This window comes from Cloeon dipterum, chromosome 4, assembly GCF_949628265.1.
Source record: "Cloeon dipterum chromosome 4, ieCloDipt1.1, whole genome shotgun sequence".
NCBI classification, from domain to species: Eukaryota; Metazoa; Arthropoda; class Insecta; order Ephemeroptera; family Baetidae; genus Cloeon; species Cloeon dipterum.
Window position 1 is genome coordinate 13,333,973 of NC_088789.1, and position 26,473 is coordinate 13,360,445.

Here is a 26,473-nt window from a genome sequence, read left to right on the forward strand (position 1 = left end):
AATCATGCACAAGTGCACCCACGGCAGCAATAATCCTCCGCCAAATGTCACGGCCGAGCGAATGGAGCCAGCCATAATAATGCACGTACACCGCGCCGAGCACCCAATTAAAACGCTCTCTGGGGACTGCGATTTCTACTGAATAGCAAAGGAAATGACTGGCGACCGGTAGCAAAATTGCTGACATCGATTTCACTTTTGTTCAACTTGAATGTTCGCTGACTGTTCATTTCAACTACTTTAACGGTGAGTAAATTTGAAAAGTTTTAATTAACTTTTGAGATGGATATCGCCCTCTTAGTTGATTAACAAAGTGCAACTGGACGACCTCGATGATTGAAATAAATGAGTTTATGATTAAAAGAGATAGAACAAATGAAAATAAGAATATCAATGCTTCCTAAAAGCAATGACTAAAATTCGATTCAAAAATTTTCGCATCTGTTTATTGTTCAATACCGCATCTATTTTAAGTGCCAATTATAGGGAGGATTTTTTCGTTCCCTAAAAAGTAGAGTTTCAAAGAGGAGAACTCTATTTATTTTTGAAGAAATGATAAAACGATCGATTCTTTTCGAAATCACATACAAAATGTTATTGGCTTTGATATGCCATAAATGAACTAATTCTATTCTATTTCGAGTTCTACATCACGTTATAAGGAATCGATTTGCCTCGCTGCTTACTAAAATTCATGAATATGATTTCCATACAATTCCTCTGATCTAGGAAAATCAATTCTGAGTGTGGAAAAGCAAAAGAAGTAGCTCCACTTATAGAACTAAATTTATTTACGACTTGATGATAGTAACTGACCTAGTTTTATAGGAACAAGTTTAAAATTCTGACAACGATGGAGATTAGTAGACATAATCAAGTGCCAGAGCCCATCTTTGCATGGATAGAACGTTGGTACCAGGAAAGATAAAGCTATACGGGGCACACTGTATATAGGACAGGCTGGTAGCCAAGGAGAAAGGGTCTTATGATTGATTCTCACGTTCAACGTCGTAAAATTTTTTAAAACGGCCTTTAAGACAGATGGAGTCAGGTTCGGGAGAAACGTAATTATTGTAATGGCCCTATCGCGTGCTCAGGCGTCAAAAGCAGATAAACGAAAAGTGCTGGTTTGTGTGTGCGAAAAGTATTGCGAGTGACATTTGCATGCAGGCGCATATGGGCGCGGCGGTAGCCGAATGTGTATAACACGCATTTCTATAATCAAGCAAAAGTTGATTGTTTGCCATGAGGTGATTTATGCCGTGCTCCATTAAGACTTCACTCCCATGCGTCATGTTTGATTTAGCAAAGACGAAAAATTGGAGTAGGAAGCACGTGTCGTATGTAAATATAACGAACAGTTGAATTCTCTTTCAGGCGCAACCTTGTTTTTTTTTGCGCAGGAAATTATGTTTACAGAATGCCTCTGCGCAATAAAAATCCATCAAAGAAAATTATGATCAACGATAACTATTAAATTTCAAATAATGAATTTCTCATAATGGTTAACCTAACAAGAGCACAAAAACTTTAACATTGCACAATTTGTGAGGCTGGGCTTCAATATGAACAGTTCAATTGCTTCAACATCGTGTGTCAAACAGAAAGTGTTTTTAAAATAGGGCACAATCGTTTTCATCGTTCATCCAGAAATCGAGAACCTAATTTTGAAATGCTACGTTAAATTGAGAAGATTCGAAATCTTTCAAGCTACAGTAGTTTTGGTACTGTTTTACTGATTTCCGATAGCAAATATCACTACGCCATTTATATTTGAGCATGCTTTCAAGCCACCTTTTGTAATTTGCGGGAAATTAAAAGAGGGGAAGAAGTAAAGGCCCCATTAGGAAATCAATGATGAGAACAAAAACGCACGAGTTATGGCAGAAAACAGATATTTTTCTGGTTCGTTGTTTTCCCCTTTATTCAACTGCGATGCGATGTATATCGATTGCGAAAATACATTCCGCACTGGCAAGCGGTTATTATAGTTCCTGATCAGGTCATTCGCGCATGCTGGTTGGATGTCTCAGCCAAAATGATGCTCTTTCCCGCACCAGCCGTAAATTGAATAGCCAATTGGGGCGTATGCGTTGTGGAGCGCCGCGGCTAGGTGCTCAACGATGAAATGATGAGCAGGCCAGAAGTAAAATAAAAGCCGGCTGACCTCATCGCACCAGGGCACACTCAGTATCGATCTCGCCCGCCTTGACAATGACATCGCTGCGCTGACAAAATAATGCTTTTTCCGAAACGACAGCCTGCACCCCGCATATGTGTCACATTACTGCAACCTTGCGGCGAGTTTTGACACACGACACGCATCAAATTTCGCTGCAAAATAATGGCCTTCTCTCGTCACTCTCTGTGCCGGAGTCGAGTGAAAATTTGCGAATTCGTCTGCTCTCTAGCAGCGCAATTTTCATTCACTTGGCATCATTAATCTCAGCAATTGCACGCAGGGAGCCAGCAACTAGAGCCTACCATTAATTGTGAGTGGGACAGCCAAAGAATCGAGTTATTCATACGCTCTAAACATACATGCGCACATTTGTGATTTAGTTCTCTAGAACGGTTTGCCGCCGATCTATGGTATGGTGAAAGCCCCTGTGCGTAATTTATCGTATTTTGTAAACAAGCGAGCTATTTTGTTGAACCATCAGCGGCAATTCATCCCTTTCCTCTCCGTGACAGCGCGAGCAGCGCTGCTGATTCCATTTTTTGATACCCTGCCAAGCATTTTTTAGCTCTCTGATGAAGGCGGTGAACGCAGCATTTTTATTTTTATTATTTTCTGTTTCCTGGAGCGATTCGGCAACGAAAAATTGTTATATTCAGCCGCTTGCCCATAAACTTTTCCCTTCCCTTTTAATAGCATCCATTTTATGCGAGGGAGAGCTCGGGGTTCGTAAATGTTTATAATTTCGAGGCAGAGCCGTGTTTGCGTACATCCACTTTGAAATTGTAAAATGATGTGGCTTTCTGGCATGGTGGTTGAAAAGGGAGAAGAAATTTGCAGTGACATCCGCAGCTTATCCTCTAATTAGCGAACTGAAATTCGCGTCAACTTTGTTGTCAGCAATTCAGAATTATATGAGATTTTTATGACACCCAGCATCAGGTGTTGCTTTGTGAACTGTGACACCAGGTTTCATGCTTCATAAAATTTAACAAGTTTGTATAAAAATGAAGCTGTCTCTGCAAAAACATTTTACCATGACATTTGTTGTTGAATCAAGCTGGCGTAGCATACATACGAATTTATTAAAAGCAAAAGGCGTGCAGCACTATAATTATGCGTGTATAATGATGTCTGTTTACTGATAAAATTTAAAACATTTTTCTGCTTTTATCGGATCAATACACGAGAAAATTAGGGATTTTACAGTTAAAAGTAAGCAAAGGAAAGAGAGTTGCACAAACATTTAAAACAAAATACGCTAAATTATTGAAAAAAAATAATTTAAATGGTTTGCTTTAAGCACAAGGGGTTTTCTACAACTATTTCGCTAATCCCAAAGTAAAAAGTCAAAGAAAAAAGCAAATGGTAAAAACTTGCAAGGTTAAAAGTAGTCTGACATCTGAAAAAAGCTTTTGGTCGGCTGCTTACGAGTAAAACGCGAGCCTATAGTATTGAGCCGTCAGTGATATGCGCTTTTAACTTGAGGCTAATTAAAGACACGGGCCAGCATGAGTTGTAAGGATCAAGCTATGCGAGCAGAAACTCGAGTTGAAACGTTAAATGAGTCGGCCAAATGTTGGCCCTCGTGGCGAACGGGCCGGCGCAGCGGTAAAAATTATATTCGCTCGGTTCAAAGGGCGCTGTGCTAAAAGAGGCCTTGCAAAATGGCATTAATTATTCGCCGCCGCCGTAGCGGCGCATAATGCCCTTAATACTGAGGCAGCGAGAACACCGCCGGCCTCACAGTGAGTCGGGTTTCATAAATGATGGAGGCGCATGAGGGCCGCTCTTCGTTCTCTCGTTATGTGGTGGCCACCATAGTGTTTCAGACCACCGCGTCGTTTGACCTGAATTACGCCGCCCCACACCAGCTTGTTTTACAGAGTGTGTACACCGTGTGTATGCACACTCAAGACAGATTGCCCGCGAAATTGTGTTCGCCATCTCGTAGCCCGAAAATGAGCAGAGTGCTTGGCGCACAGTTTAGACGGGCTGCATAAATAAAACATGTGTGCGAATGCTTGCTGGCGCTGCGGAGCGGGAAGGAACGTAAGACTCGAGACACCTGAAGGAAGTTATAAGGGAGCCACTGCTTTCTCGACTTTATTAAGGTGGCTTTCTTTGTCGAGACGGCAGTTCCAAGCGCCTGAAAAATCAATAATAACGCAGCCTGAACTGTGGTAATTTGTTTAATGGCATTTGGGTCTAGTTCGGTCAACTGCAAATCACGTCAATTGTTAGAAATCCTTCATTTTGTACTCAATTGGTTTAGACAAATCTGAACTTGAGGCGAAGGATTAATTAAAAATCCCTCTGATTATGAACAAAGAATTTAATTGACCATTTCTAGAGACAGAATGCGATCACGCAAATTCAAAGTCGTTCGTAAATAATTAAAGATATTTAAAAATCAACGATAGTCGTTTAAAATGAAATTTTAAAAGAGATCAATATTAACTATGTATCTTTTTACCAAATGAGTTTTACATAAAATATCTTTGAATATTTTCTGCTTACTTAGTAGCAAACGACTGTTCCCTTTGTTTGAAAAACGTATTAAATTTGTGTCTCTACAGCAGTTACCTAAGAACTTATTTTGAAAGATGACAAAACGAAAATGGATACTCCATAACAATGAAATCTAAATGACAGCTATTTCCTTCGAATATCATTCAAAAGTTTGAAACAAGCACGAAGAACAATAAATTGGATGAATTGCTCTGCAGATGACTTGAAATCGTTCTGCGCGCGTAGCTCCATCACGAGAGACGGATTTCTGCTTTTACAACTCGACAATATCGACCAATCATCTGCCCAATTTATTCTTATCGTGCGAAAACCACTTTGGGTAGAAAATGCAACGCATAAAATTACAACCATCAATCACAATGGCAATTTAATAATCCACTAGAGTGATAGAATGGAAGAGTGAGGCATAGTGTTTTGCGTTCTCTCACAAAATCCTTTGCGGCCGTCGCTTTCCAGATTGCGTGGCAACAAATTAATATCTTTTTGTCAGTGCCAGTCGGCGTCGGCTCTGCATTCAATTCCACCTGGTGTGTCAACGCACGGCAGAATTGTGTGTGCATATGTGTGTTCCTCGGCGGCGCTCGCAATGTTGTCAAAAGCAGCCGCACAAGGGAAAAGCGACTAATGCACTCGGAGGAGCGGAAACAGCACATCTGGCCCGAGGAAAAGTGGCTGGCTCGCTTTGCATAAATACTTTATGCATGAACTAGTATTTCTACATCTCGCGGTGCACCTGATACAACACGCGCTCGCTTCAAAAGTGTGTCTCTTCGCAGGGAGGATGAATCAATTATAAAAGCATCCCTCCTGCGGGGTTGTTATTTTCAACGCTAATTTCTTCTTGATGCAGCCTCTCTGTTCTATTTATCTTTCCTCACGCAAAGTTTTGTGTGGTTCTTTATCTTATTAAACTTGTCTCGCAAGTTTTGCCTTAAGCAGAAAATTAAGTGTGTGTTTCATTAAGATTTAATACGCAAGAAACTTTAAGGTTGTAGTAATTTTTAAAATTTCCTTAATTAAAACGCCTTTATTTATACAGTGTTTGACAGGTTGATCCATCAACTACATAAAAATATGGAAAGCAGTATTATTAATAAGAAACATTTTCCCCTTTTAATTTAAAGTCTATTTCAGAGAAATACCAGACCACACCGAAAACCCCCGTAGTTGGCATCAAAGTCTCTCCGTATCAATTTCATATTACTGCCTTTGGCACAGCTCCAAAAGTAATCCTACTGATTGAAGAAAGAATCGGCCATTCAACAGCAAAAAAACAAACAACTTCGTTCTCGCTTTACTTCATAAAAATCTGGCAGGAAAAAATTCTACAGCGCAATTCCTCTCATCCTACAAGCAAATGAGCGTAGACAGTCCAACTTTCTGCTCAGTCAGACCGCTCTTGATTAATTTGCAATTCACATCTCATCGGCGTTCAATGCATTATTCATGCATATTTCGCGGTACAGGTCCGTCAGACGTGCACCTGAACGTAAGCCTTTGCGAACTGAGCGGCTAGGTGCACAGCACACAAAGTCAGATCAATAAACACGGCGCGAAAAAGAGCGCGTTCTGCGTCGGAAACACTTTGATCATGTCTGGGGCATAATCAAGTAGTAACAATGCGCAAAGTGCTCTATTTCAGTGCACGTCGAGAGCCGGCTTTATTCCAGCGGATATTTTACGAGAGCAGGCAGCGTCAGCTATAAAATTCATCCTTCACATACACAACACACGCATATATGCAAAGCGAGCGTATCCGAACAAAGGTATAAAAGCAGGCTTTTAAAAGATACGCGAAAATTTCTGGCCATTGCAAGAGCTTTACGACTAAATATATTTAGCAAGAAGGAAATGCGATAGGGTTTCCGTTCCCTTAATTACCAGACATTTGTGAATAACTGGCTTTGATTCAACTCTAGAATTTCAATTATTTAAACACAATTCGCTGGCCAAAATTCACTCAGTTTGACGTTACTGGACGCCCTGCTCTTTAACCCTTGAAAGTTAAATTTTCATAATACTCTTTCCTCCCTACATAAAACGCGATGGACATTTATTCCCAACGCTTTTCATGCGCATTCGGTCATTGGGTGAGAAGGGATTAGAGGGCCGTTTTCGCGGTGGTGCAAATCACTTATCTGATGCCGGCGTGGAGCAGAGCCGGACCGCAAAAAGCCTAGGCAATTTTGCATGCTCTGCCGTGCGGCGAAATGGTAATGCTGACTGAGACAGAGTTCTCTCCTCTGAAGGTAGGGAAAAGAAGGGAAAATTCAATTTGCCCAAGCGCATTGTGCTCGCACACAAAGCGCGCTCGCATTCAGCCGGCTCCGGCCCTTTGTGTGGGAAATCGAGAAACGAACATATCAGTTTTGTATTTTTAATTAAATTCGGGAGTGAATAGAAGCCGACTGAATCATTCCTTAATTCGGATTTCTCATCCTTCGAAACCATGATTAAATCGATTTGTGAATTCCTCGAGTCTCTTTTTCTTTTTTACCCATGAAGACCTTTATTGATTCGTGTTCACTCTTCGACCTTTTTCAAATAAGCTCCCGAGTACACGAGTCTCGACACTAATGCAATGCACTCTGACATTCTTCAACGTGGAAATGAGAAAAAGCGACTTAATACTTGATGCAGCGCTCTGATCACTGTCTCTGTTCCCTTCTTTAAAGCCGCCTTCGCGCAAATTGATTGGCTTCTTGCGTCGCAATTTCGCTTCTAGGGGTTCAGGATTGCGTCAAAAATTTCTTTGACGGTGTTGCTCTGCGCGCGTTTGGCAACCACTTTCACAATCTGTAAGGAACATCTGCACGCGGATACATCCCCTTTTCGGAGTCTCTTTTCACTCCCAGATTTTGCCTCGCGGAAAAGGCGAAACTCAACCGGGGAAGCTGGAGTTCGGCCGGGTTCAAGCATCCCAACTGCACGACTGAAATCTGCGTGTGTAGTGAAATAAGGTTGTTTATACGAGTTGCTTTCTTACTAAGGCAAATCTCTTCCGGTCGCAGCACACCGCTGAAATGCTTCTCTCTAGGCGCTGTTGGAATGCACTAAAGATCCTTATTACCCAACGAAAAGCCTGGGGTTGAAAGAGATTAAAGGAGCACATGCATATTTTTAGCCGCAATGTTTCGGCCGGAAACCCGAGAGATGCTGCATTTGGCTCAAAATTTCAGAAATATGATGTAATTAAATTTGATCAGCAAAAATCAAACATGACAGGATTTTCCACACGATGTCATACTTTGCCCGTATAATTCATCGTGTTTTTTTACGTCGCAACAGCTGAAATGAGACGTGCAAACTGCAGCACATTTCGAAAGTCAACTGTCCGTTCGTTACTGTCACAAACGATTTTCAAATAAATTATTTATTCGCTGGCCTAGATTGAAGTTGGCTGTTGCTGTCGATGCAAATCGAGCGCATTAGTCTGCATAATTGCTGCTGATTAGCGAGTGTGCTGATGTGGCGCGATTTGCACTAGGCAGAAGCTGCGAAATGAAATCATGGAAGCGCTGAAACATTTATCAACCATCGAGAGCATGGGCTTGCATTTAATGAGCGGCGACCGGCTTATTTGGTGGCAGGAAAATCATTGCGTCGTTCGTTTTTCCCTTTTCCCCGGGCGTACTTGCGGATCACTTTATTACATCATCTCGTCTGCAGATTTCCTGCTGTGGATGACGTCTTTCCGCTCGGCTTTTTACACGAACACAAACTCGTATCATACTCCACGGTGGGTGTTTTTATTATTGCAGTTGTAAAAAAATAATAGAGTAAAAGCCGCCGGAGGAACATGGGTTCATATTTCTAAAGCACGTTGATTATAACTTTCTGGGCTTTGTTCTCCCTTGCAACCAAGGATGTTGCTCGCAAAATACGACTCCCTAAAAAAGGAAAGTCTCTGACGTGTTGGATTCAAGGAGGGCATTAGTTCATCATCATTATTCTAATTTCCATCGTAGAGGTATAATTCTCTTAAAGTTAATCAGGGCATAAAATAAAATATAATCTAGAATCGATCAACAAAAACATAAAAAATAAGTCCCCATAAAATGGAAAAAAGATATTGAAAAAGCTGCATTTTTAAAACATTGATGATATGAATTTGGCATTTTTTGCCAAAATTAAATACTTTTTGATCAAATTTGCATTCATGAATTTAAAGCGGGAGTGGTTCATTATTTTTTCTGGTCTGTGTAATCACGAGCTGGAGTGAGGGTATGGAATTGTTGAGGGATTTTATGATTAGCCTCTGCGCCGGCGGCGATATAGCCAAATCCCATTTGCCATACAAGCGTTCAAAGTTTTGTATTCGTGACGAATCCATTCCGCCGGCCGCGCTTAATTATAACTTTCTGATTGAGAGTATGCACGCGCGAGAACAGACGCCTTACTGCCGTATTATGTACATTATAATACCATAAAGTCAGCGGGCCAGTATGGCGAGTGTGTATGGCAGCATGTGCTCCCGGAATTCGGCACTTGGCAAGCCTCCTATCAAGTCGAACGCAAAACGACGGAGGCACGCGTAGCGTCGACAGCACATTTTGGAGCGCACCCGATTTTAATTTAGCGTCGGTACGCCCGGCTGCGTTGTATTAAATTTTCAGCCGACAAATTTGCAAGCATCGCTATGAAATAATAATAACGCAGCAGGTCTGGTGGAACTACTCCATTTTCCGGGTGCGATGAAATTTGGTAAATTTTTTGGCTGCTGCGTGGCCAGTAGCAAACTATTTTGTAAAATAGGGAGCCCACCAGCGGTGTCCGGTCGGATGGTTTTAGTGCTCGAATTTAATGAAGGTCTGACTTGCACAAATGGACCATCTGTTGTCTTCTGGGTTAGATGCATTGTCGGCACAGTTGTTGTGCAAAGCCGCAGTCAAAATAGTAATTCATCCTGCCAACTAAAACTATTTTGGGACAAAGCAGCAGATGTGGTTAGTCGATCATTAAAAATAAGTTCGAATATTTCAAACGGTTTAAATTTAGGAGTTGAAAAATGTTTAACCAGGGTTTGAATGCTTGTTCACAAACATTGACTAAATTTGAAAATTTCAGAGGTAGACAGACCGTGATAGTTTTGTATAGAGAGCTTTAGAATTCCTAGTTGAGGATGAGCTCAAATTTGCGCATAATGCACAAAATAAAATCAATTCGTAAATTTGTTTCCTATCTGACCAACGCACTGTGTTGAGCAAGTGAAAGAGGACTAACAAGCTTATGGGGTGATACGATCTAATTCCTCCGCGTCAGCAGCAGCTCTGCTTCCAGGGCTTTGGGCAGAATTATTGAAGCTTCCTTCGTGGTGGTAACAACAACCACACCCCCGGAAGAATTATTTCTTATATATGCGTCCGGCGGGCACTTCTTAATAACAGAGTGTTTTCAGAAGCCATCAATATTGCATAAAATATTTTCGACGCTCGGGAGCTTGCTTTACCCTTCAACTACTGAGGCACCAAACCGCAAAATAAATATTTATGCGGTGGGGCTCATTTCCAGTCGGGCAGTTGGCGCAAATCCAACACACAAAAAACTGAATTTTTAATTGCTGCCATCGATTCGGGGCCACAATTGGAATCACAAATACGAGCGTGACGTCACGACGCAGAGAGCAGGAAGACTGGCGAGCCAAGAGGAAAAAATATAAATTCGGTCGAACCGGCCGACCGCGCGCGTCCATCCATTTTTGTTTAGACGTTCTCCATATTGATTCTGGTGGTGAATCAAACAAAGCGGCTGCGACGAGTGCGGGAGAGCCGATTGTGCCGCTTTGATGGCTATTTTTTGTGCGCTGACTGTGAGTATTCCCAATTGCGCTCTCACGCGAGCCTTTTATCCCAGGGTGTGTGTTTGTGTGTTCGGGAAATAAAATTTGCACCAATCCGAGCGGCGAACCAGCTGCCGTCCAGTGACCCACCCTGCGGTCGGACGACGGTCAACAAAAAGCAAGCAGACCCATCATGTGATTACGCGTGTTTGCGCGAGTCTAATTGAATTATTAACCAACTACGGCGCGATCCATTTTTAATATTCTCATCGTTTTTGCTCCATGATTTCAACACGAGGCAAAATAATCAACAGAAACACTGCAGTGGTTATGGAGAGCGGAAAATGCAAATTTTATTCAGTTGCCTGCATCATAGTTTTTCTGCTCCCATGGGACGAGACGTTGTTGTTGTAAAAGTTTTTGCAGTTCGCTTTTGTAAAATGGTAAAACGAATAAAGCAGATTGATGATGCACAGGAAAAATGTTTTCGCATATCTTCATGCCCTTATGGCACTTTTCCAACTATGAGCAGTCACCGTAAGAGCAGCGCACTTTGGAAATTCAACTACGTATAAATGATGCTATTTGAGAGCTTCTATCCAGTAGCAGCAAGGGGGATTTTATTTCAGATTAAGTGTACGCTTCTCAGCAAACGTTTCAGCCTGTGCTTGATACAAAAAAATCTTTTAGCAGCAAATTGCTCCAAGAAAACAAAGTGTCATCCGTCTTGCTTGCACGCGAGAACGGATACCCCGTCTCGAGACAAAAAGTAATTTCCCGAGAGCTGATTGTATTTCCCCTTTTGTAGATAACCTGGCACGTGTCGCCCGAATTCCGCCGGCAGCAGACAAACAAGGCTCACCGTCTTGAGCAACAATTTATCGCAAAGTGCGAGGCTAAATTTCTAGCTCGATATTCCAGCAGCTCGCTCAGCACTCCAATTTGCTATTCCTGCAGGAATTCATAGTCGTGACACGTACTCAAATTCTCGCGTGCATGCCAAACTTTGTTAGCTGGGGAGTTTCTTCGTGAAATCGTTACCCAACAATTATTGTTGCCGCGCGAAATCAGAGAATTCTAATGCAGGGGAAAATCGGAATTTCGTGCTGCTTTTCGTATTTTCGTATAAATTTGCATATTAATGTGGTTTGGCAGAAGATCAACAGGACTAAAATTTCCCTCGAGAGCCTATTTCGTCATCATGAAGCGCGGTAAACAAAGGCAAGTTGCCTGGTACCAAGTTTTAGCGAAACTGCTCTGTTTTTGCTTGCATATTATAGCGTCACGAGAACAAAAGTTTGGACCAGAGGGGGAGTTTTACTGTTTCTCTGGTAAAGCCGATTCGTTTTATTGCATCCACCGCGGTCGGCATGAAGCGCCGAACAAATCTCGAATTACCCAATCGATCCCTTTTAAAAACGTGGCGAATCTCGTTAGGGCTGGCTGTAGATAAAAAGCTAAGTTTGCATGGGGATATTCCGCCACCAGAGACAAACTTTTGGATCGCCGGATAAGCGGGCTTGTTGTTTGCACAAAAGCACGTCAGACGCAAACGAATCCAATTCAATTACGCAAAAAACAAACCCGGCAAAGCCATTTACATTTGCGCACACTGTTTTTCCAAGGTCTATTGTGCGGGAAGTTGCGCGTGTACGGATTTCCCAACTTTGCATTCCGCGCGAGCGGACTCGGGGGCAAAAACGGTCATCGTCGAGTAGGAAACTATGGCTTTGACACGCATGCATCAACTATGCGAATTTTCGCCAGCTTAGTGGAAGGATTGCGTGCATTTCTCTCTTTCTCTCTCTCTCTCTCTCTCTCTCTCTCTCTCTCTCTCTCTCTCTCTTTTCCTCCGACCGCAATTCCCACGCAATGCATGAAATTTAATATGCGGCAGAAATTTGGCTGCTGCCAGGTTTACGGGCGGCCGCGCGCACAATTTTGCCCACTTATGCTGGGCAAAATATTGCAACGCGTGCGACCGGCGAGCCAACCATCAAGCGAGCCGTGCCGTCGTTTGTTTTAGTTATTTCAGACAGAGTAATCGCGCGAGAATATTTCAGTGGATATTCCACCACTGAATCAGCAATTATTCGTGTTTACGGCTTGCTAAATGCTGCTGGCGAGAGATAACAAAGAATAACGCAAAATTGCGAGCCAAGCGCGAAACGAGACAATTTTGATACGAAGATTAAATGAAAAGTAAACGGTGGAAAACTGGTAGAAACTGTTAAACTAAAAGCCAGAGAGTTTTTTTCATTTCAAATCACAATACAGTCTGTAAACGCAACATTTGGCAGCGTTTATTCTCTTTTATCGCTTGGTTTTAGTCAAACCCAGTGGATTCTATGTTCCATTAACAGGCACGCAACTTGGCAATTAACTCTCCCGCACTTTACTGTGTACAAAAGCGAAGCGGGCAGAACCGCCGCAGTACATCGGTAGGAACAAGAGTAGCCAAGTAGCTTATACGTTGCTATACTGGATTATGCAACCGGTGCGGCATCCGTGAATACAAAATGCATAAGTCCTTCCCGTCTGCAGCAACCGGATCTTAAGTGAGATTTACAACTTCCAGGAATCTTGCAAGCTCGTTTGAGAGCATATCTGTCTGAAGAAGTGAGCATTATTGCTCACGAGGTAGGGTCCATTCCAGCTGGCTAACGTTGATTTTTTTCGCGCACGTACAGCGATTTAATACAATAGCTTCCACATGACATAATTGTGAGTTTTTATTGGCGCAGAAACGAGCGTTCTCTTTGATCAAACGGCACTGGAAATCTCAATGCTATTCCAGATCCCCTCCTCGCAAATTACCACCGTGGAGGCTCAACAGCTCTCCCTCTAATCTGCGATTTTCCAGCAGATTTAACAAGAAAAGCGCAAGCGTACCTATTAGCGCGGACCAAGTAAGCTTTTTCTGCAGCCTCTTTTTGTGTAGCTCCGCAATTACACATGTCCGCATGCGACAAACTGAAAGCAGCTGCGTTAAAAAGGGCGGAATGAAAAATATGAAAAGTACATAGATGGCACATGCGTTGCGCTGGTTGACATCGAACGCTGAATGCTGCTTACTCGCTCGCTGGTCGGGGAGTGAGCTGAGCGCGAGTGCTTTCTTTAAAAAGGAGTCCATAAAAGTTTTCCTGGAAACTCACGTAAACCCTCTCCAAGTGTAGTGTGCGCAGTGTGCACTCGGTCGGTCGGAGCGGTGGCGGAGGATGGGACCTGAACGTTGAGTTGCCCGTGCGATTGGCAAAAAGAGGCAGCAAGAAGCAAACCACTCGAAGCTCCATCGAGCTCCAATTACTCGGCCATCCATCAAGAAAGCACTAGCCGACGGTCCTATTAATTAATTAGCCGGGCAGCGGCGGCTTTTCGCAGCGTGATGGAAAAAGTTTAAATTGAATTCGCGCGAGTGCATCAATTTTTTAACAAGTGTTCACGTGAAAGCCGCTGCAGGGAATCGGTAGCCGTGCTCGTCTTGTGATCGACAGATTAAAAAGTAATCTTCCTCCCTGCTTCGTTTGCCATCTTACCCGTGCGAGCAGAAAAAAACGATCAATGCCTCGTTAGGAAAGTCTAGTTAATTTGTTTCCGAATTTGATGCTTATCCCTTGAGAAGAAGCGATTCTGTAGCCTCACAATATTTTCACGCATGAAATACAAATTTCGAAATATATACTTACCTATTATGTAAATTAATTTAAACGAAATGCTAGAGCAAGTAGTGCTTATGAAAACAATAAAACTACAAAATACTCCTATTCTTGACACTTATCATTATTGGCGACTATATGAGATTTTATTCAAAGCCGGGAGTCAAACGCCGGGAGTAAGAGCCATTTCGTTATTTGTTAATTTTCAAAAGTTTTCCTGGAAATGTGTTTTTATTATTCTGTTTTTAATTCTATACTGTGTTTAGTCGAATATAAATGAATTATTATAGTGTTTGCTTCGTGCATGGCACAAATGCTCTTCTTCTGAATGTCTCCGATCTCTAAAATAGTTTTTAATTTACAATAAAAATTAAGCTAGCAGATGTAAATTTAAAATAGCTTATTTTTCATTTTATCGATTAAATAAAAAAATTAAAATGCCAAATTGTCTATTTTTGGGTCATTTTATTGCTTTCTTTGGGCTCTGGAGACTAGCTCAGTCAGTTGACAAGTCTGGGATTTGCAACGAAGAGCAGCAGGGGAGAGAGAGAGAGAGTGAGGTCCGGAAAAGTGTCCGCGTCAGACGTTAGAAATGTGAACGGACCCGTTCTTCCCATATCATCTCCCACTCGAGTGCATCAACAATCTGGACCACATTAATATTACAACGGAATTCGAGAACCCTCGTCGTCTTTGAGTGTGTAACCTATTTTGGCAGGAGGCTCGACCCACCTATGCAGGAAGCCACTTCTGACATCTATATATAAATGAGCACTTAACAGTCCTGGAAATACGACTTGCGTTGCGGTTTTCTAAAATACATGACGAACCACATCGGAAGTGCGTTTAGTGATTATTTTAATGGTAGGTCTGTGGTTGGTGGTGAAACGGTGTAAAATAAGGCAACGCGACAGTCATAATATATCAGGCTCTTAATATTTTACAGAAAAATTTTCATTGTAAAAATCAGCTTAAAAGTGCTCGTATGAGTAAAATTATGATTGTTTCGCTATTGAAAACAAATCCTTTGATGAGTATTTTACTAAATTAGCTCAGATGATGTTGCTTAAAATCAATATGCATTAAAAATTTTAAAAGCAATAGAAATGCCCAGCTCTAACCGTTCGATCATAAGTACAAAAAATATGGTTAATAAATATTGATATACAGTATTAATTATTTATTTTTAAGGGAATAATGTATCGTCGACAATTTGCGAAAATGTTTTCTTTACAGGCGATTGCAGGAAAATATATGTGCTTGTGGAAAAGCAATTTAAGAACCAATTTACTGCTTTTGCAACAAAAACCAAATAAAATTCGATTAGAACTCACTAACCTGGATCGTCGGGGCTGAACTCCTGTTCTAGCTCTGCGAGCTCCTGATCGGTGAGTGTGTTGTGCGTTCGACTCGGAGGCGCACTGGGCTGCGAGTGGGGAGGATGAGGATCGGCTGGCTTGCCGGCGTCACGAGCGCTGCTCTCGGCGGTCTGCTTCGTCTCCTTGCGAGTCTTGTGGCCCCTGAACGCTGCCTGGATTTTGGTGGCGGCCCCTTGAACTTCCGGGTCGTCCAAGTCGATATCTACGGCACCATTAGGCTGATTAGTGCAATGACTCTTTTCGACGCCTTTTGTTCGGGCGAACACGCGTAAACTGTCGTGGATTTTTCTTGTTTGCATAGCAAGCGCCATGCAAACCCAGTGACAGCGGTGTTTATGGATTTGGATATGACCTCGACTCGTTATATGCCAGAAAAGTGAACTTCAAGCGTGCTCATTTTATGTGAGACACTGCAAACTTTTTTATTTCTTAAAGCGGTATTCTTGTTTATTTCCAGCCATTGTGTTACTGTTTACTGATTTCATTGAATAACGACTTTGCTATTATTGGGCCTTGAAGAAGCACATAACATTTCACCCCTAGTTCCGCTGGCAAAAAGTCGCGTGACTTGTATTCTTTTGGATGTGTAATCTGATTGTATAAGAGCGTTTGTGATTCAAAGCTATTGAAAGAGTATATCGACTTAGGTTTTTATGCACTTGGGTTGAATATGCCAGCGTAGGATGTAGAGCAGCATCGCCTTTATCCTGCCTATCATTCAAGATACAGAGACTTCTTCCTCATCAAAGTAACTGGGGTTTAATAGCAGCGCCGGCAAAAATTGAAATCATCTTCAAAGGTTGTATTGATTGTCAAGATTTTGGCGCTATAGGTTACGACATGAAGATTCTTCTTTCAAGGGAAATTTTGCACAAATGAGAGCGAGCAAGTATTTCAGGAACGGTGCAAGCTTGTGAGATGGTGCTTTTTTTAAATGAATTTTAATAGAAAGAAAAACAAGATTTTTTCGTCTTGCTAACGCTAGCAGGAGCTGCTCGAGCAATAAAAGATAACCAAGTTGGTGTAACAACTCTAGGTTTCATTACTGTTCCAAAAATTTCCATTCAAATTTCTGTGAAACTGCTGATAAGAGCGCATAGTAATTGCGTGTTTGGCGTGTGTCCCCGAATAAAAAAAGCCTTATCACCGTATGGCCACGCAGAAGACTGAAATGTATGCGTTACGGGTGTTGTGATGCGCAATATCACCTCGGCAGCCCAGCAAATGTAAATATTAGCGGTGTGTAAGGCCTCCGCAAGTTGACTTATGCACTGACTGGTCTTGCACACGACGAGATAATATCCGCGCGCACCCTTGGAAGTGTCGCAGAAAACGTGAGAAGTGGCAAAATGAAATAACTAGTCACCAAGCTGTACGCAACCCTTGCAACTTTTGTTTGTTTCATCCCCACAAATTTCAGACTCGGCAGATCAGCAGGGCTCTTTTCCACTGACCGCTAGCTCGACTTGCTGGCTTTGACAACCGCACGCACGGCACACACTCTGCGAACTCCAAAGGCTTTCTTCTGCCATAAATCTGGAAACTCGGTGGTGCTGTTTTAGCTGCTCGCTGGCCGGCAAGTTGGCCTCTTTTATTTCCCTCTGTGTGGTCTCACTTTATGCTCGGTGTAATGTGTCCGAGGAGAAATAAATTATCACAGCGTGCGTTTAGAGCTTATGACGCGTCGTGCGAGAAGCAAGGCACACAGGCAGGAAGAAAGCGAAAAAACGGCGAACTTCCAAATGCTTAAGACGGGTGCTTCATTTTCCTTAAGGTAGCTTTATTTAATGACCAGACCCACGTATTTTTTACCGAACAAAATGACTTTTTTGCATTTATAGTATAGTAAGAGTTTTGACTTTATTTACTCACAATCAGCTCTGAAAAGAAGTAAAGTATTTAAGAAAGAAATTTACTGAAGATTCTGAAAGTCTAGGATAAGCTTGAACTATGCTGCTTTACTTAAGCTCCTCCGTCCATGTTCCTCAGAAACTAATCCTTCCTTCAAACTTGTAGCAAGTGCAGGGACAAGAGTGCAGCGGGGGAAACATACGACAAGACGAGAGGCGGAAGTTGGAAAATGCAAAACAAACACACAAAGCGAGTCCTGCAGCGAGAGAGGTTTCTGCGGCCGGGATCATGCAAATAATACAGTTGAAGGCAGAGAGAAGAATTCATTTGGGGCTCTGACAGTGCACTCGAGGTAGCTGCCGCGCAGGGAAAAAAGGGGTCGCGGTTTTAATGAAAGGATGGAAGGCCATACGCGCGAGATGGGAGAGCTGACAGGGGAAGGGATGAAAATTAAACGATGTTAGTGTGGTGACGGCTGCGTTAATTAACTCTTTTATCCAGGCTTTTTTAAACACTTTGAGGGGGATTACTGGAAAGCGGAACTGTAAGGGCAGAGAAAATGTCAATATTTAAAATTTTCTGTACCAGCACAAATTTTCCATGCTGGTGTGGATTTTGAGAGACCACATGTACGGAAAGAAAATGTAGGCCTAAAAGAACAGAAATATCGCACCGCAATTTGTATTCACGTTGGGCAGTAGCAGCTGAACCGCACGCCGTAGCAATTCACGGAAATGAGGGGCAGGCAGTTTAGGGGTGAGGTGATTTAAATTAGTGACGCAGTAAATTGAGACAATCAGCGGCCACGTTCCGCTTCTGGTGAACAAAACACGCGCTTATTTACAACTAGAGACGCAGCTCTATTGGTGAATAATTTATTTCCTCCGTCTTGCCAAGGCATTGTGTATTTTGTGTGATGATGAAAAATTCAGCGCAACAGACCTATCCACGCGAATACTTAAAAAAATGCACGTGTTCCGAATGTAGCGTCGAGCAAGCGAGCAAAAATGAATAGCAAAGCATGCGGTTTTTGTCGAGCCGGGGATTTCCAGTGCTTTTTGTGTGCTCCATAAAGTAGACTGCGTCTGACATTCGCTCCGCGTGCCTTGCCTGAAATATTAATCGACTGAATTCCACCGTGAAATATTTGCAAATAAAAAGGCACAGAAACTCAGTAGCAGAAAGTGAGGTGAGTTTTCCCTCTCACCTAGGCGAGACTGACTGAAATATTTTGTTTTGCGTCACGCACAAATCTGCTTCAACAAAATTCTTCAAGAATTTATCGGTCTTCATTATTTCACCATCTCTAACCCCCATATATGTAAATAGAAAATATTTAATTTTAGTCACTGAATCATGGAAAGATGGAAATCAGAAACTTTTTTCTGTATAAAATTTACTATTATGCAATCCAACTTTATAAATGTAATATTATGAAAAATGGCTGCAGTGGACAGCCGAAACTAGTCAGGATGAATGAAAATGATTTTTCCCTTCGAGTAATGGTCCGGTTTTTCAATTCCTTAAAGTAAAAGATTGAAATCATGTCATTTATATTTTGATACTGCAAGGGCGTGGAAACCGATTTACCACGTGAGCAGATTCCAAATATTTTGAGAACCCGAAACAGAAGGCAAGCAATAATGCCTCGTGACGAAGACCATAAAGCGAGTTGAGGGTTGCGATTTTATTGGCACATTCCGAGTCGTCTGTCGAAAGTAGGTGGCTTTCAAAGACGTCTCAAAATACACGTCGTTTTCTATTCAATTGCAATAGTTGAGACACATTTTGCTAGAGTACACAATCCGTTTAGGGGTAATTCATTGAGAGCTGCACCTGGAGGTTTCCATTGCTTGGCCCAGAAAAAAGATAAAATTTCCCATCTCCCCCAATCTTCAGCGTCGGCCGCAGATAAAAGGAAATTGTTGCAGCCGTCGAGAAACTGTTCGTTCTTGTGGAACCATATCTATAAAAAAGGGAAGTCAATAATAAATCCGCTGGAAAAGCCGATTTCTTTTGGCCTCGATAGAGCAATTTCCGTAAAAATTCGCACCAAAATCCACAGCTGGTGCAGGCTGCGTGAAAATTTCATTATTTTCTCTGCAAACGCACTCAAATGAGCACAACCGCGACCCGCGTCGACAAAAACGAGTTACTCGCCCAGGGCTGTCGAGTTTCCATTATTCTGGACGTTCATCAGAAGTGAACAAAGGCTGCGGCTGTTTAATTAAAAATAAATAATCTACTCTTGTTTTGCATTCGTTCGTTCCAGCTCTCACCACTTTTGTTCTCGCTTTCCCTACTTTTGCGTTGACTGAGCTGGTCTCCAGTCGGCAATCTCAGAGGACGATCGTGGGTTATTATTATCACTAAATCCAGCGGCGGCGGTGGCGGTCATTGTGTTCAGCGGCGGCGCATTTTATTGGCAAGAGATCCCCATTCAGCCGGTCACTTTTGTTTGCTTGTTTGTCTGTTTGCTCGCAAGAGATCCGACGAATGCACATTTGGCCGGGATTATCGACTAATATCGGATCTAATGGCCACTCACTGCACCGTCAGCTCGTGAGATTACAGCTCCCGCCCACCGCGAATAATTAGCTGCACTCGACCGAGCAGTGTTTTCTGTGTATTTTCCTTTTTCCGACCCCTCCACAAAGGGTAATTCCACTCCACAAGCTGAAATGTTTTTTGAGATAAAAGGCCACCTCTCCTGTAATTTGCAGCAGTTTGCTCAATGCTGATGTTATTTTATTTTTACGACCAGCGAGCGTTAAAGGCCCATGATTTCTCTCGTGATTAAACAATTTGGTGAGTTTGATTTTACTGACAATGAGGCTAAATCACAGCGTAAATTTAATTTTCTCTCCTCGAAGCAAGAAACAGCCCCTTTTCCTTCTCCATTCTGCTTTTTGCGTCTCGCAATCAGTCCTCGGGCTGCGAGAATGATTCATAACGAAGCGCTGCGGGGCAATGCCCCCTTTGTAGTTCTTGATTGCTATTTTGATCTTTTTTGTTTGTGTTCCTTTAATGAGATCAAACACAGCGAAACCCGCATAGTGCTGGCAAACGTGCGAGCTTTCGACTTTTTCGTGCTCTGCTCTGATAACCGCAATTATATCTCTTTTGTGCAACAAAGCCGATCAGCTCAGAGGCGGGAAATCTATTCGGAGGCTTTTGTTGGCGCAGGGCCCATTATGGGCGGCCAGCCGGTGATAGTGGAAAAACCGAGTGCACCGCAGATAGTCTTGATTGTGTGCCTGATTGAACCGAGATTGACTTGTACGCGAATCGATAAATTAGCAAACGTGAAATGGAAGCTTTAAATGAATGCGCTAACCGACCTGGTATATCATCGGGAATAGCGAATGAAGCCCGGGAGAGAATTTGCAGCAATTAGAGCACACTTCAAAGGAGCTATTCGCGTGCAGAGCAAAACGCAGGCGAAGAAAGCGCAAAATTGGCCCTTTGTGTGGAATAAACTCCGACGAATACACACGAGAGTTGCGCGACTGCACCGCGTTTTTCTTCTTGCTATGACCAAGGAGCAAAACCTGAAGCAACGCGGCTCAAACTCAAGCCACCGACTCTTTTTCATTTCTTTTGTCTTTTATTCCTCTCGTTGATATTGATTTTCCGCGCCAGGAAAAAATTAACGACCAACTAAAAGCACAAACTCGCGGTAACTCCTTTTTTGTGCGGCGTTTACTCATAAAATATTCACCTTTTATTGTGTGCCGGCGCTGCCGCCAACACTGCCAACACTCCTCGGCTGGAGGCATTTTTTTATCGGCATCCGCCTGAATATTTATCCGGTAATGCTTTTCGAATTGCAAAGTTTTCGCTTTGAACATGCAAAAGACTTTTTACCGAGCTCCTTCGATCCGCACGACATAGACTAATTCTCCTGTTCCACTACTACTTTTGAGGTTTAGTGCATATTTATGTATCTGTGAAATCTTTTCACAATTCCAAAGGGGAATAATTTTTCACCTCTGGAATATTCACCAATATGTAGGGTAACGAAGTAATGTGTATTTTATCAAAAGAAATTGGTACAACAGAAACGAAAACACTGTAAGTTAAGTGCTTTCGTAATAAAGTTTAATTGAGCGGCATAATTTTAAAGACTTCAATGGTGCAAAATTTTATAGCTACCCAGGAAAATTTCAGACACTCTCTGGGAGCAATTTCGGCATCACATTGTAGGCAGGGTTCACGGTGAAAAACAAGTAACGCAAAAGCTTAATTTTGCAGAAGAGCGTCTGCAAGCCAAGGCAAGGAATTATTTTGTGGAAACGTGAAAGTGTTTAAAAATGCTTGTGAGCTCACTCATGCCTAAGTCCCACCTGGGAGGCGTAAAGTTTGCTTATCAACCCCCATGCACAAACTTTTTGTTTGTGCTGCGCAAATGTGTCAAGCAGTTTTTCGTCGGGCAACTTTATTTGCATAGCGCGCTCGTTGGTGTAAATGAATCCCGAAGAGATTTCTCAAGCAGCGGCAGCAGAGAACGCTTGTCTCACTAAATCATGGTTAAGAGATGCAAACAGAGGCGCCCCTTTCGTCATCTTTTACGACGTCGACACATCATAACACAGCGAGTTTGATTTTTCTCATAATAATTCCTTGAAAATTCCTCCCCGTGGGAGGCATCCATTCTTGAGATTCATGGATTCCGTTCTTGGGGATCAAGTTAGTCGGCGGAGAGAACTTTTGCAATTAATTTCCATTTAAATGCGGGTGACTTATGGAGATTGAGACAAGATGAGACGGGCCTCTACAGAGCAGCATTCGCGGTAAATCTTTTGTAGTCTTTATAGGGAGAGCTCAAGAACAATTGAAACAGCTCATTATTTTCAAATTCAACCAATTCAAAAGAGATGCTTACCTAAATAGCGTACAATCGCAATAAGCTCTATCATCTTGATTGTGCATTTAAGTCTACGTTGAAAATTTGAGACAGCAAAGCTCTTTGAACTTTGCGGGCTCAAGCAATCAAGTCCCTTTTCAATATACCCTTTCATTCGGGATTATTTCTTCGTGCTTTTAGAAAGCGGCGTCTTGAAAAGCACTGAAATTTTAAAGCGTAGGAGAGAAACGATTTTGAGTAACCCCATAAAGCAAAAATGAGGTGAATGAATACATATATCAAACTTCTAGACATTTGTTGATTAATTACGAGTTAAAAGCTCGGAAAAAAGATTGATTCCCGAGAGGCCAGATAACCGAGTGAAGCCGTCGCACGCAAAGAATGAAATTATAACTGTTCCCGCTGGAGATGCTCGTCGCGCAATTAGGCCTGTCTCTACTCGGTCGGCCTCATTAATTCAATTTAGCAGACAGTAATTAGGCTCGGGTTTAGTCAGGACGCTAAGTCAATTACTCGAGCAGCAACTAGGAATTGCTAACTGCTTGGCTGCTTCAAAAGTTGCTCTCATAAACAATATAGAAGCTCTGCCTTCGAAAGACAAACAACAAAATCTCATTTTAACTACATCAAACGCAACTTTTTTCATTGGCTGACTTTTAGCCCCTTTCAAAAGTTAAAAGCCGTATGCATAAGATTTCTACAAGATTTTGCGGGCTCTTTAAAAATAAAGAAAGCTCAACAAAGGCGAAGTTTTACCACAATCCACACTTTTTAATATAACTTCTGAGCATGACGAACTCCCGCTTGTGTTTAATCTTAGAAGTTTGCGCCGTTGACACCGTTTAAAGATGGATTGCAATCACTCTAAAGGAATTCCATCCAGGGGCTTAAGTTGCTTTCATTGATCAACCCATTGACTTGTCCATCTAAAGAAAAAATGTTGCGGGCCACTACGAGATATGTGGAGCTGAAAGGATTGCTCTCAAAATAAAAGCATTTTTGCTAAAGAGCCGCAAGTAAAAGTATGCAAGTGTTTGCACAAAGATCTGTTTTCGCCGTGTCAAGTGGCAGTCTTACCAGGGAAAAGGCTCAAGAAAAGAGGATAACCTCGTTTCTTCCCCTTGCAGGCGGCGGAGAAGAAATCTGATTATACGCTGTTGCCAATGCAATTATTGTTATTAGATTTAGGCAACTTAAGTACTCAGCAGAGCAGGATTTAACAAAGCAAACGTTAAGGGGAGAGAACGAAGAGATCAATTTTAAAATGAAGAAGAAGACGTTTCTTGGAAAACATACAAGGAAATGCGTTGCGTTTTCAAAAGTGAAAAAATCACCAAAGAATTCTCTTTTTATTCAGTGGTCCATTACTGAGAACTGTCAAAATTTTCTATGCACTGATTTTTTTTCATTATTAAAAGCCATTACATGATCTGTTGTTACATTATTTGTTTACAAATTGTTAAAAGTTTTGGAAGCATTTGATAGTAAATTAATAGACCTGAATTTAAATTTCTTTTGCGAAGCTCAAACTTCACCAATAAATTGAAAAGTTGCAGAGCACTATATATAGAGCAGAGAGGATGAAAAGGAGGTCGTCACACAACGAGGTGTGCACGTCACGTTGTTTCAATCGCTGCAATTGTCATTTTGGTACTCACGAGAGGTGCAGCAGGTGCTTCTGGCTGGTGATTGCAGAAAGGAGGCTGCGAGGCGATTGTGTCCCGGGTTTTATCTCTCGGCGGCGCTCTCGGCCGGTCGGCCAAAGTCGGCGCCGCTCGCTGTTTCCGTGAGGGCAGAGCCCAAAAGCGAAAGCAGCGAGGCGCTCAGAGAAGCGCGGGCCTTCCTCCAGATCGATACATACATCATGTACTCTATACGCTGTGCTGGTACGTCTCTCGGCCTATGTTTTAGGCACGCCTGCACTTTTCAACACCTCGTACACACACCGCGGAATTGACTCTCCCAAAGACGCAATTTTAGCGTCACTGGCCGCGTCAGAATCATATGGTCCAGTCCATTGGACACCAACTCAGAGGCAGGGAAACTGCGACGCATAACCAGTTCATGAAAATGGAAATGAGTGTTTTGGTTTAATATTTCTATCTCTGCGAGTTCGTGTTGATGGAAAAAGTTGCAGACTTTTCATTATGGCAGCAAAAAAGGGAATGCACAAATTTAAAATGCGCAGCCTAGCAAATTTTTGTGCCAACTGCAGCGTCGGGAGTCTGGAATATAGCAGAGCGCACATGCAAACTCGCTTCTGGCTGCTGTTGCAATTTCCAACTCGGATTTTTTGCTCTTTGGGTGCATCCGTGCGATGATTTGCAATCCACTCCGGCCGAGTGCAGCAGGGTATTCAAGAACCAGGTCAACTGCGATTTCGACGAGTTTGTTAGATTCCATCAAATGGTGCTCGGTGTATAAACGGACAGCAATCTCGAGATTTCCTATGCAGAACCACTTTTGATAAAATACACTTTTCGAGTTAATTTCAGTCGCATGTTGAGGAAAACTGAGAACCTATAGATGTTATGGCCCGGGTATAAATCTGAATAAAAAACAAAATCAATGCCTAAGCACACTTTCCTTGCCAGAGTGACCTCCACCCGGCCAAACATGTCGGTTGCAGGAAACGACCAGCAATCCTGTGAAAAGAGGCAGGGAACACGCGATTTCTCTCGTCCGCTGTCAAAAAGCCGCTACACACGATTGAATATTTATTGTTCTCCTACTATTGCCAAACGCACGGCACGGGATGTACATTTCATTCGTGTTTAGCGCTCTCAAGCAAATGTGGAGGCGGCCAGAGGTGGAATATATCACTGTGGGGTGGAAGCCATTCTGAAAAACGTTTTATGTACATCAACAGCGGATATAGATAAACTAGACTAACTGAGACTGGCGTGAGTGCCGTATGCTGTGCCGAGAGTGGCGCAAACCACGGTGTCAGCCAGATGCGGTTTCTGCTGATTTCGCTTTCACGTGCTTAACGCGCCTGGGAACAATGCCGTTGTGCATGTTGGTCCTGTTTGAGATTAGACGCTCGCTTCTTAATGACGATCCTTGATAAAACCCTCACAAAGGCTTTAAATTGCGGGTTGCAACAGTATTGAGCACGAAAGATTACACGTAGCCAGACATTTAGTGCTGCATTCATTTTATCAACTTACTATGACAATTAGATTCATATTATTTCTACATACATTTAAATTTAGATTGAAGAAGTTATAATGATGCAAAATGTTGAATCAAGGATCTTATCGATACTATATTCATTTTAAACCTCGTGTATTTTGAAGAAAAATTTCCATATAACAATCGCGGTGCAAAAAATTAAATATGGCTCATGAAAGTTGATTTTCAAAATTGTAATATATCATTAATTTTCTAGCATGAAGCATGCCTGTAAAGATTTGTTTTGTTAAATTAAAACATATTGTAGTCCAAATTATAATAAAAACAGACTTACAATATTATTTAATATTGGAAAAACCAACCTCGAGAAACGACATTTTACCTAAAAATATTTTTTAGTATTTTCCATCTTGATGAGCTATAATTCACTTGCACCAACTTTTAAATATGAAATGAAATATCTATTGAAAACACTTTATGAAACAAACCACAAAGAGACTATTATTATTGATTTTGCTACAATTCCTACTAAGGGCACCAGTTATAATAAGTGCTGAATACTAATTTTTATGTGAATATTAGGCTGGTTAAAATCTTGGGCGGCAAATAATGTTCCTCTGCTCTTGCACAGTCAGTTTTACTCTTTCGAGATTGAAGCATATACCCTCTAAAAGCGAGAGCAGTTTGCGCACGTGTGTGAAATTCGAAATATCGGGAGATAGGCACGGTCTTGACCGCGACGTAGAGCTTGGAAAATCAATGCCTCCGGGAATAGAAATAAATAAAAATGTGCAACATTGTTAAAAGTCTCGGCAGCAGGAGTTTAGGTCGGGCCGAGTGTGTTGTTGAGCAGTTCTAGCGAAAAACACGGCAAATACCGGCTGAAACGCGCGGAATTCGATTCCAGCCTTGAGGGTGCGAGAGCTGGGGTGCGCCAGTTTGCCAGAGAAGCTTTCAACGCACACGGTCCCGGCGGAAACTTTATTCAATTATTCACGGACCGCTTGATAATATTTGCGATGTGGAGCGCATATTATCACGCAGCCAGTTTGGCACAATGAAAAATAAAGGCGAGCGCGCGCGAGTCGAGTCAAA

At 42.2% G+C, this 26,473-nt stretch overlaps 1 protein-coding gene across 1 annotated transcript in view; it reads right to left on the bottom strand.

Annotated features, from left to right (window-relative positions):
• Positions 1-26,473, bottom strand: part of igl (igloo) — a 45,197-nt gene that overhangs the window by 6,969 nt on the left and 11,755 nt on the right. Inside the window, exon 2 of the mRNA XM_065488230.1 lies at positions 15,485-15,727. Within this exon, the coding sequence (XP_065344302.1) occupies positions 15,485-15,727 (243 nt within the window). The remainder of the gene's footprint in view (positions 1-15,484; positions 15,728-26,473) is intronic.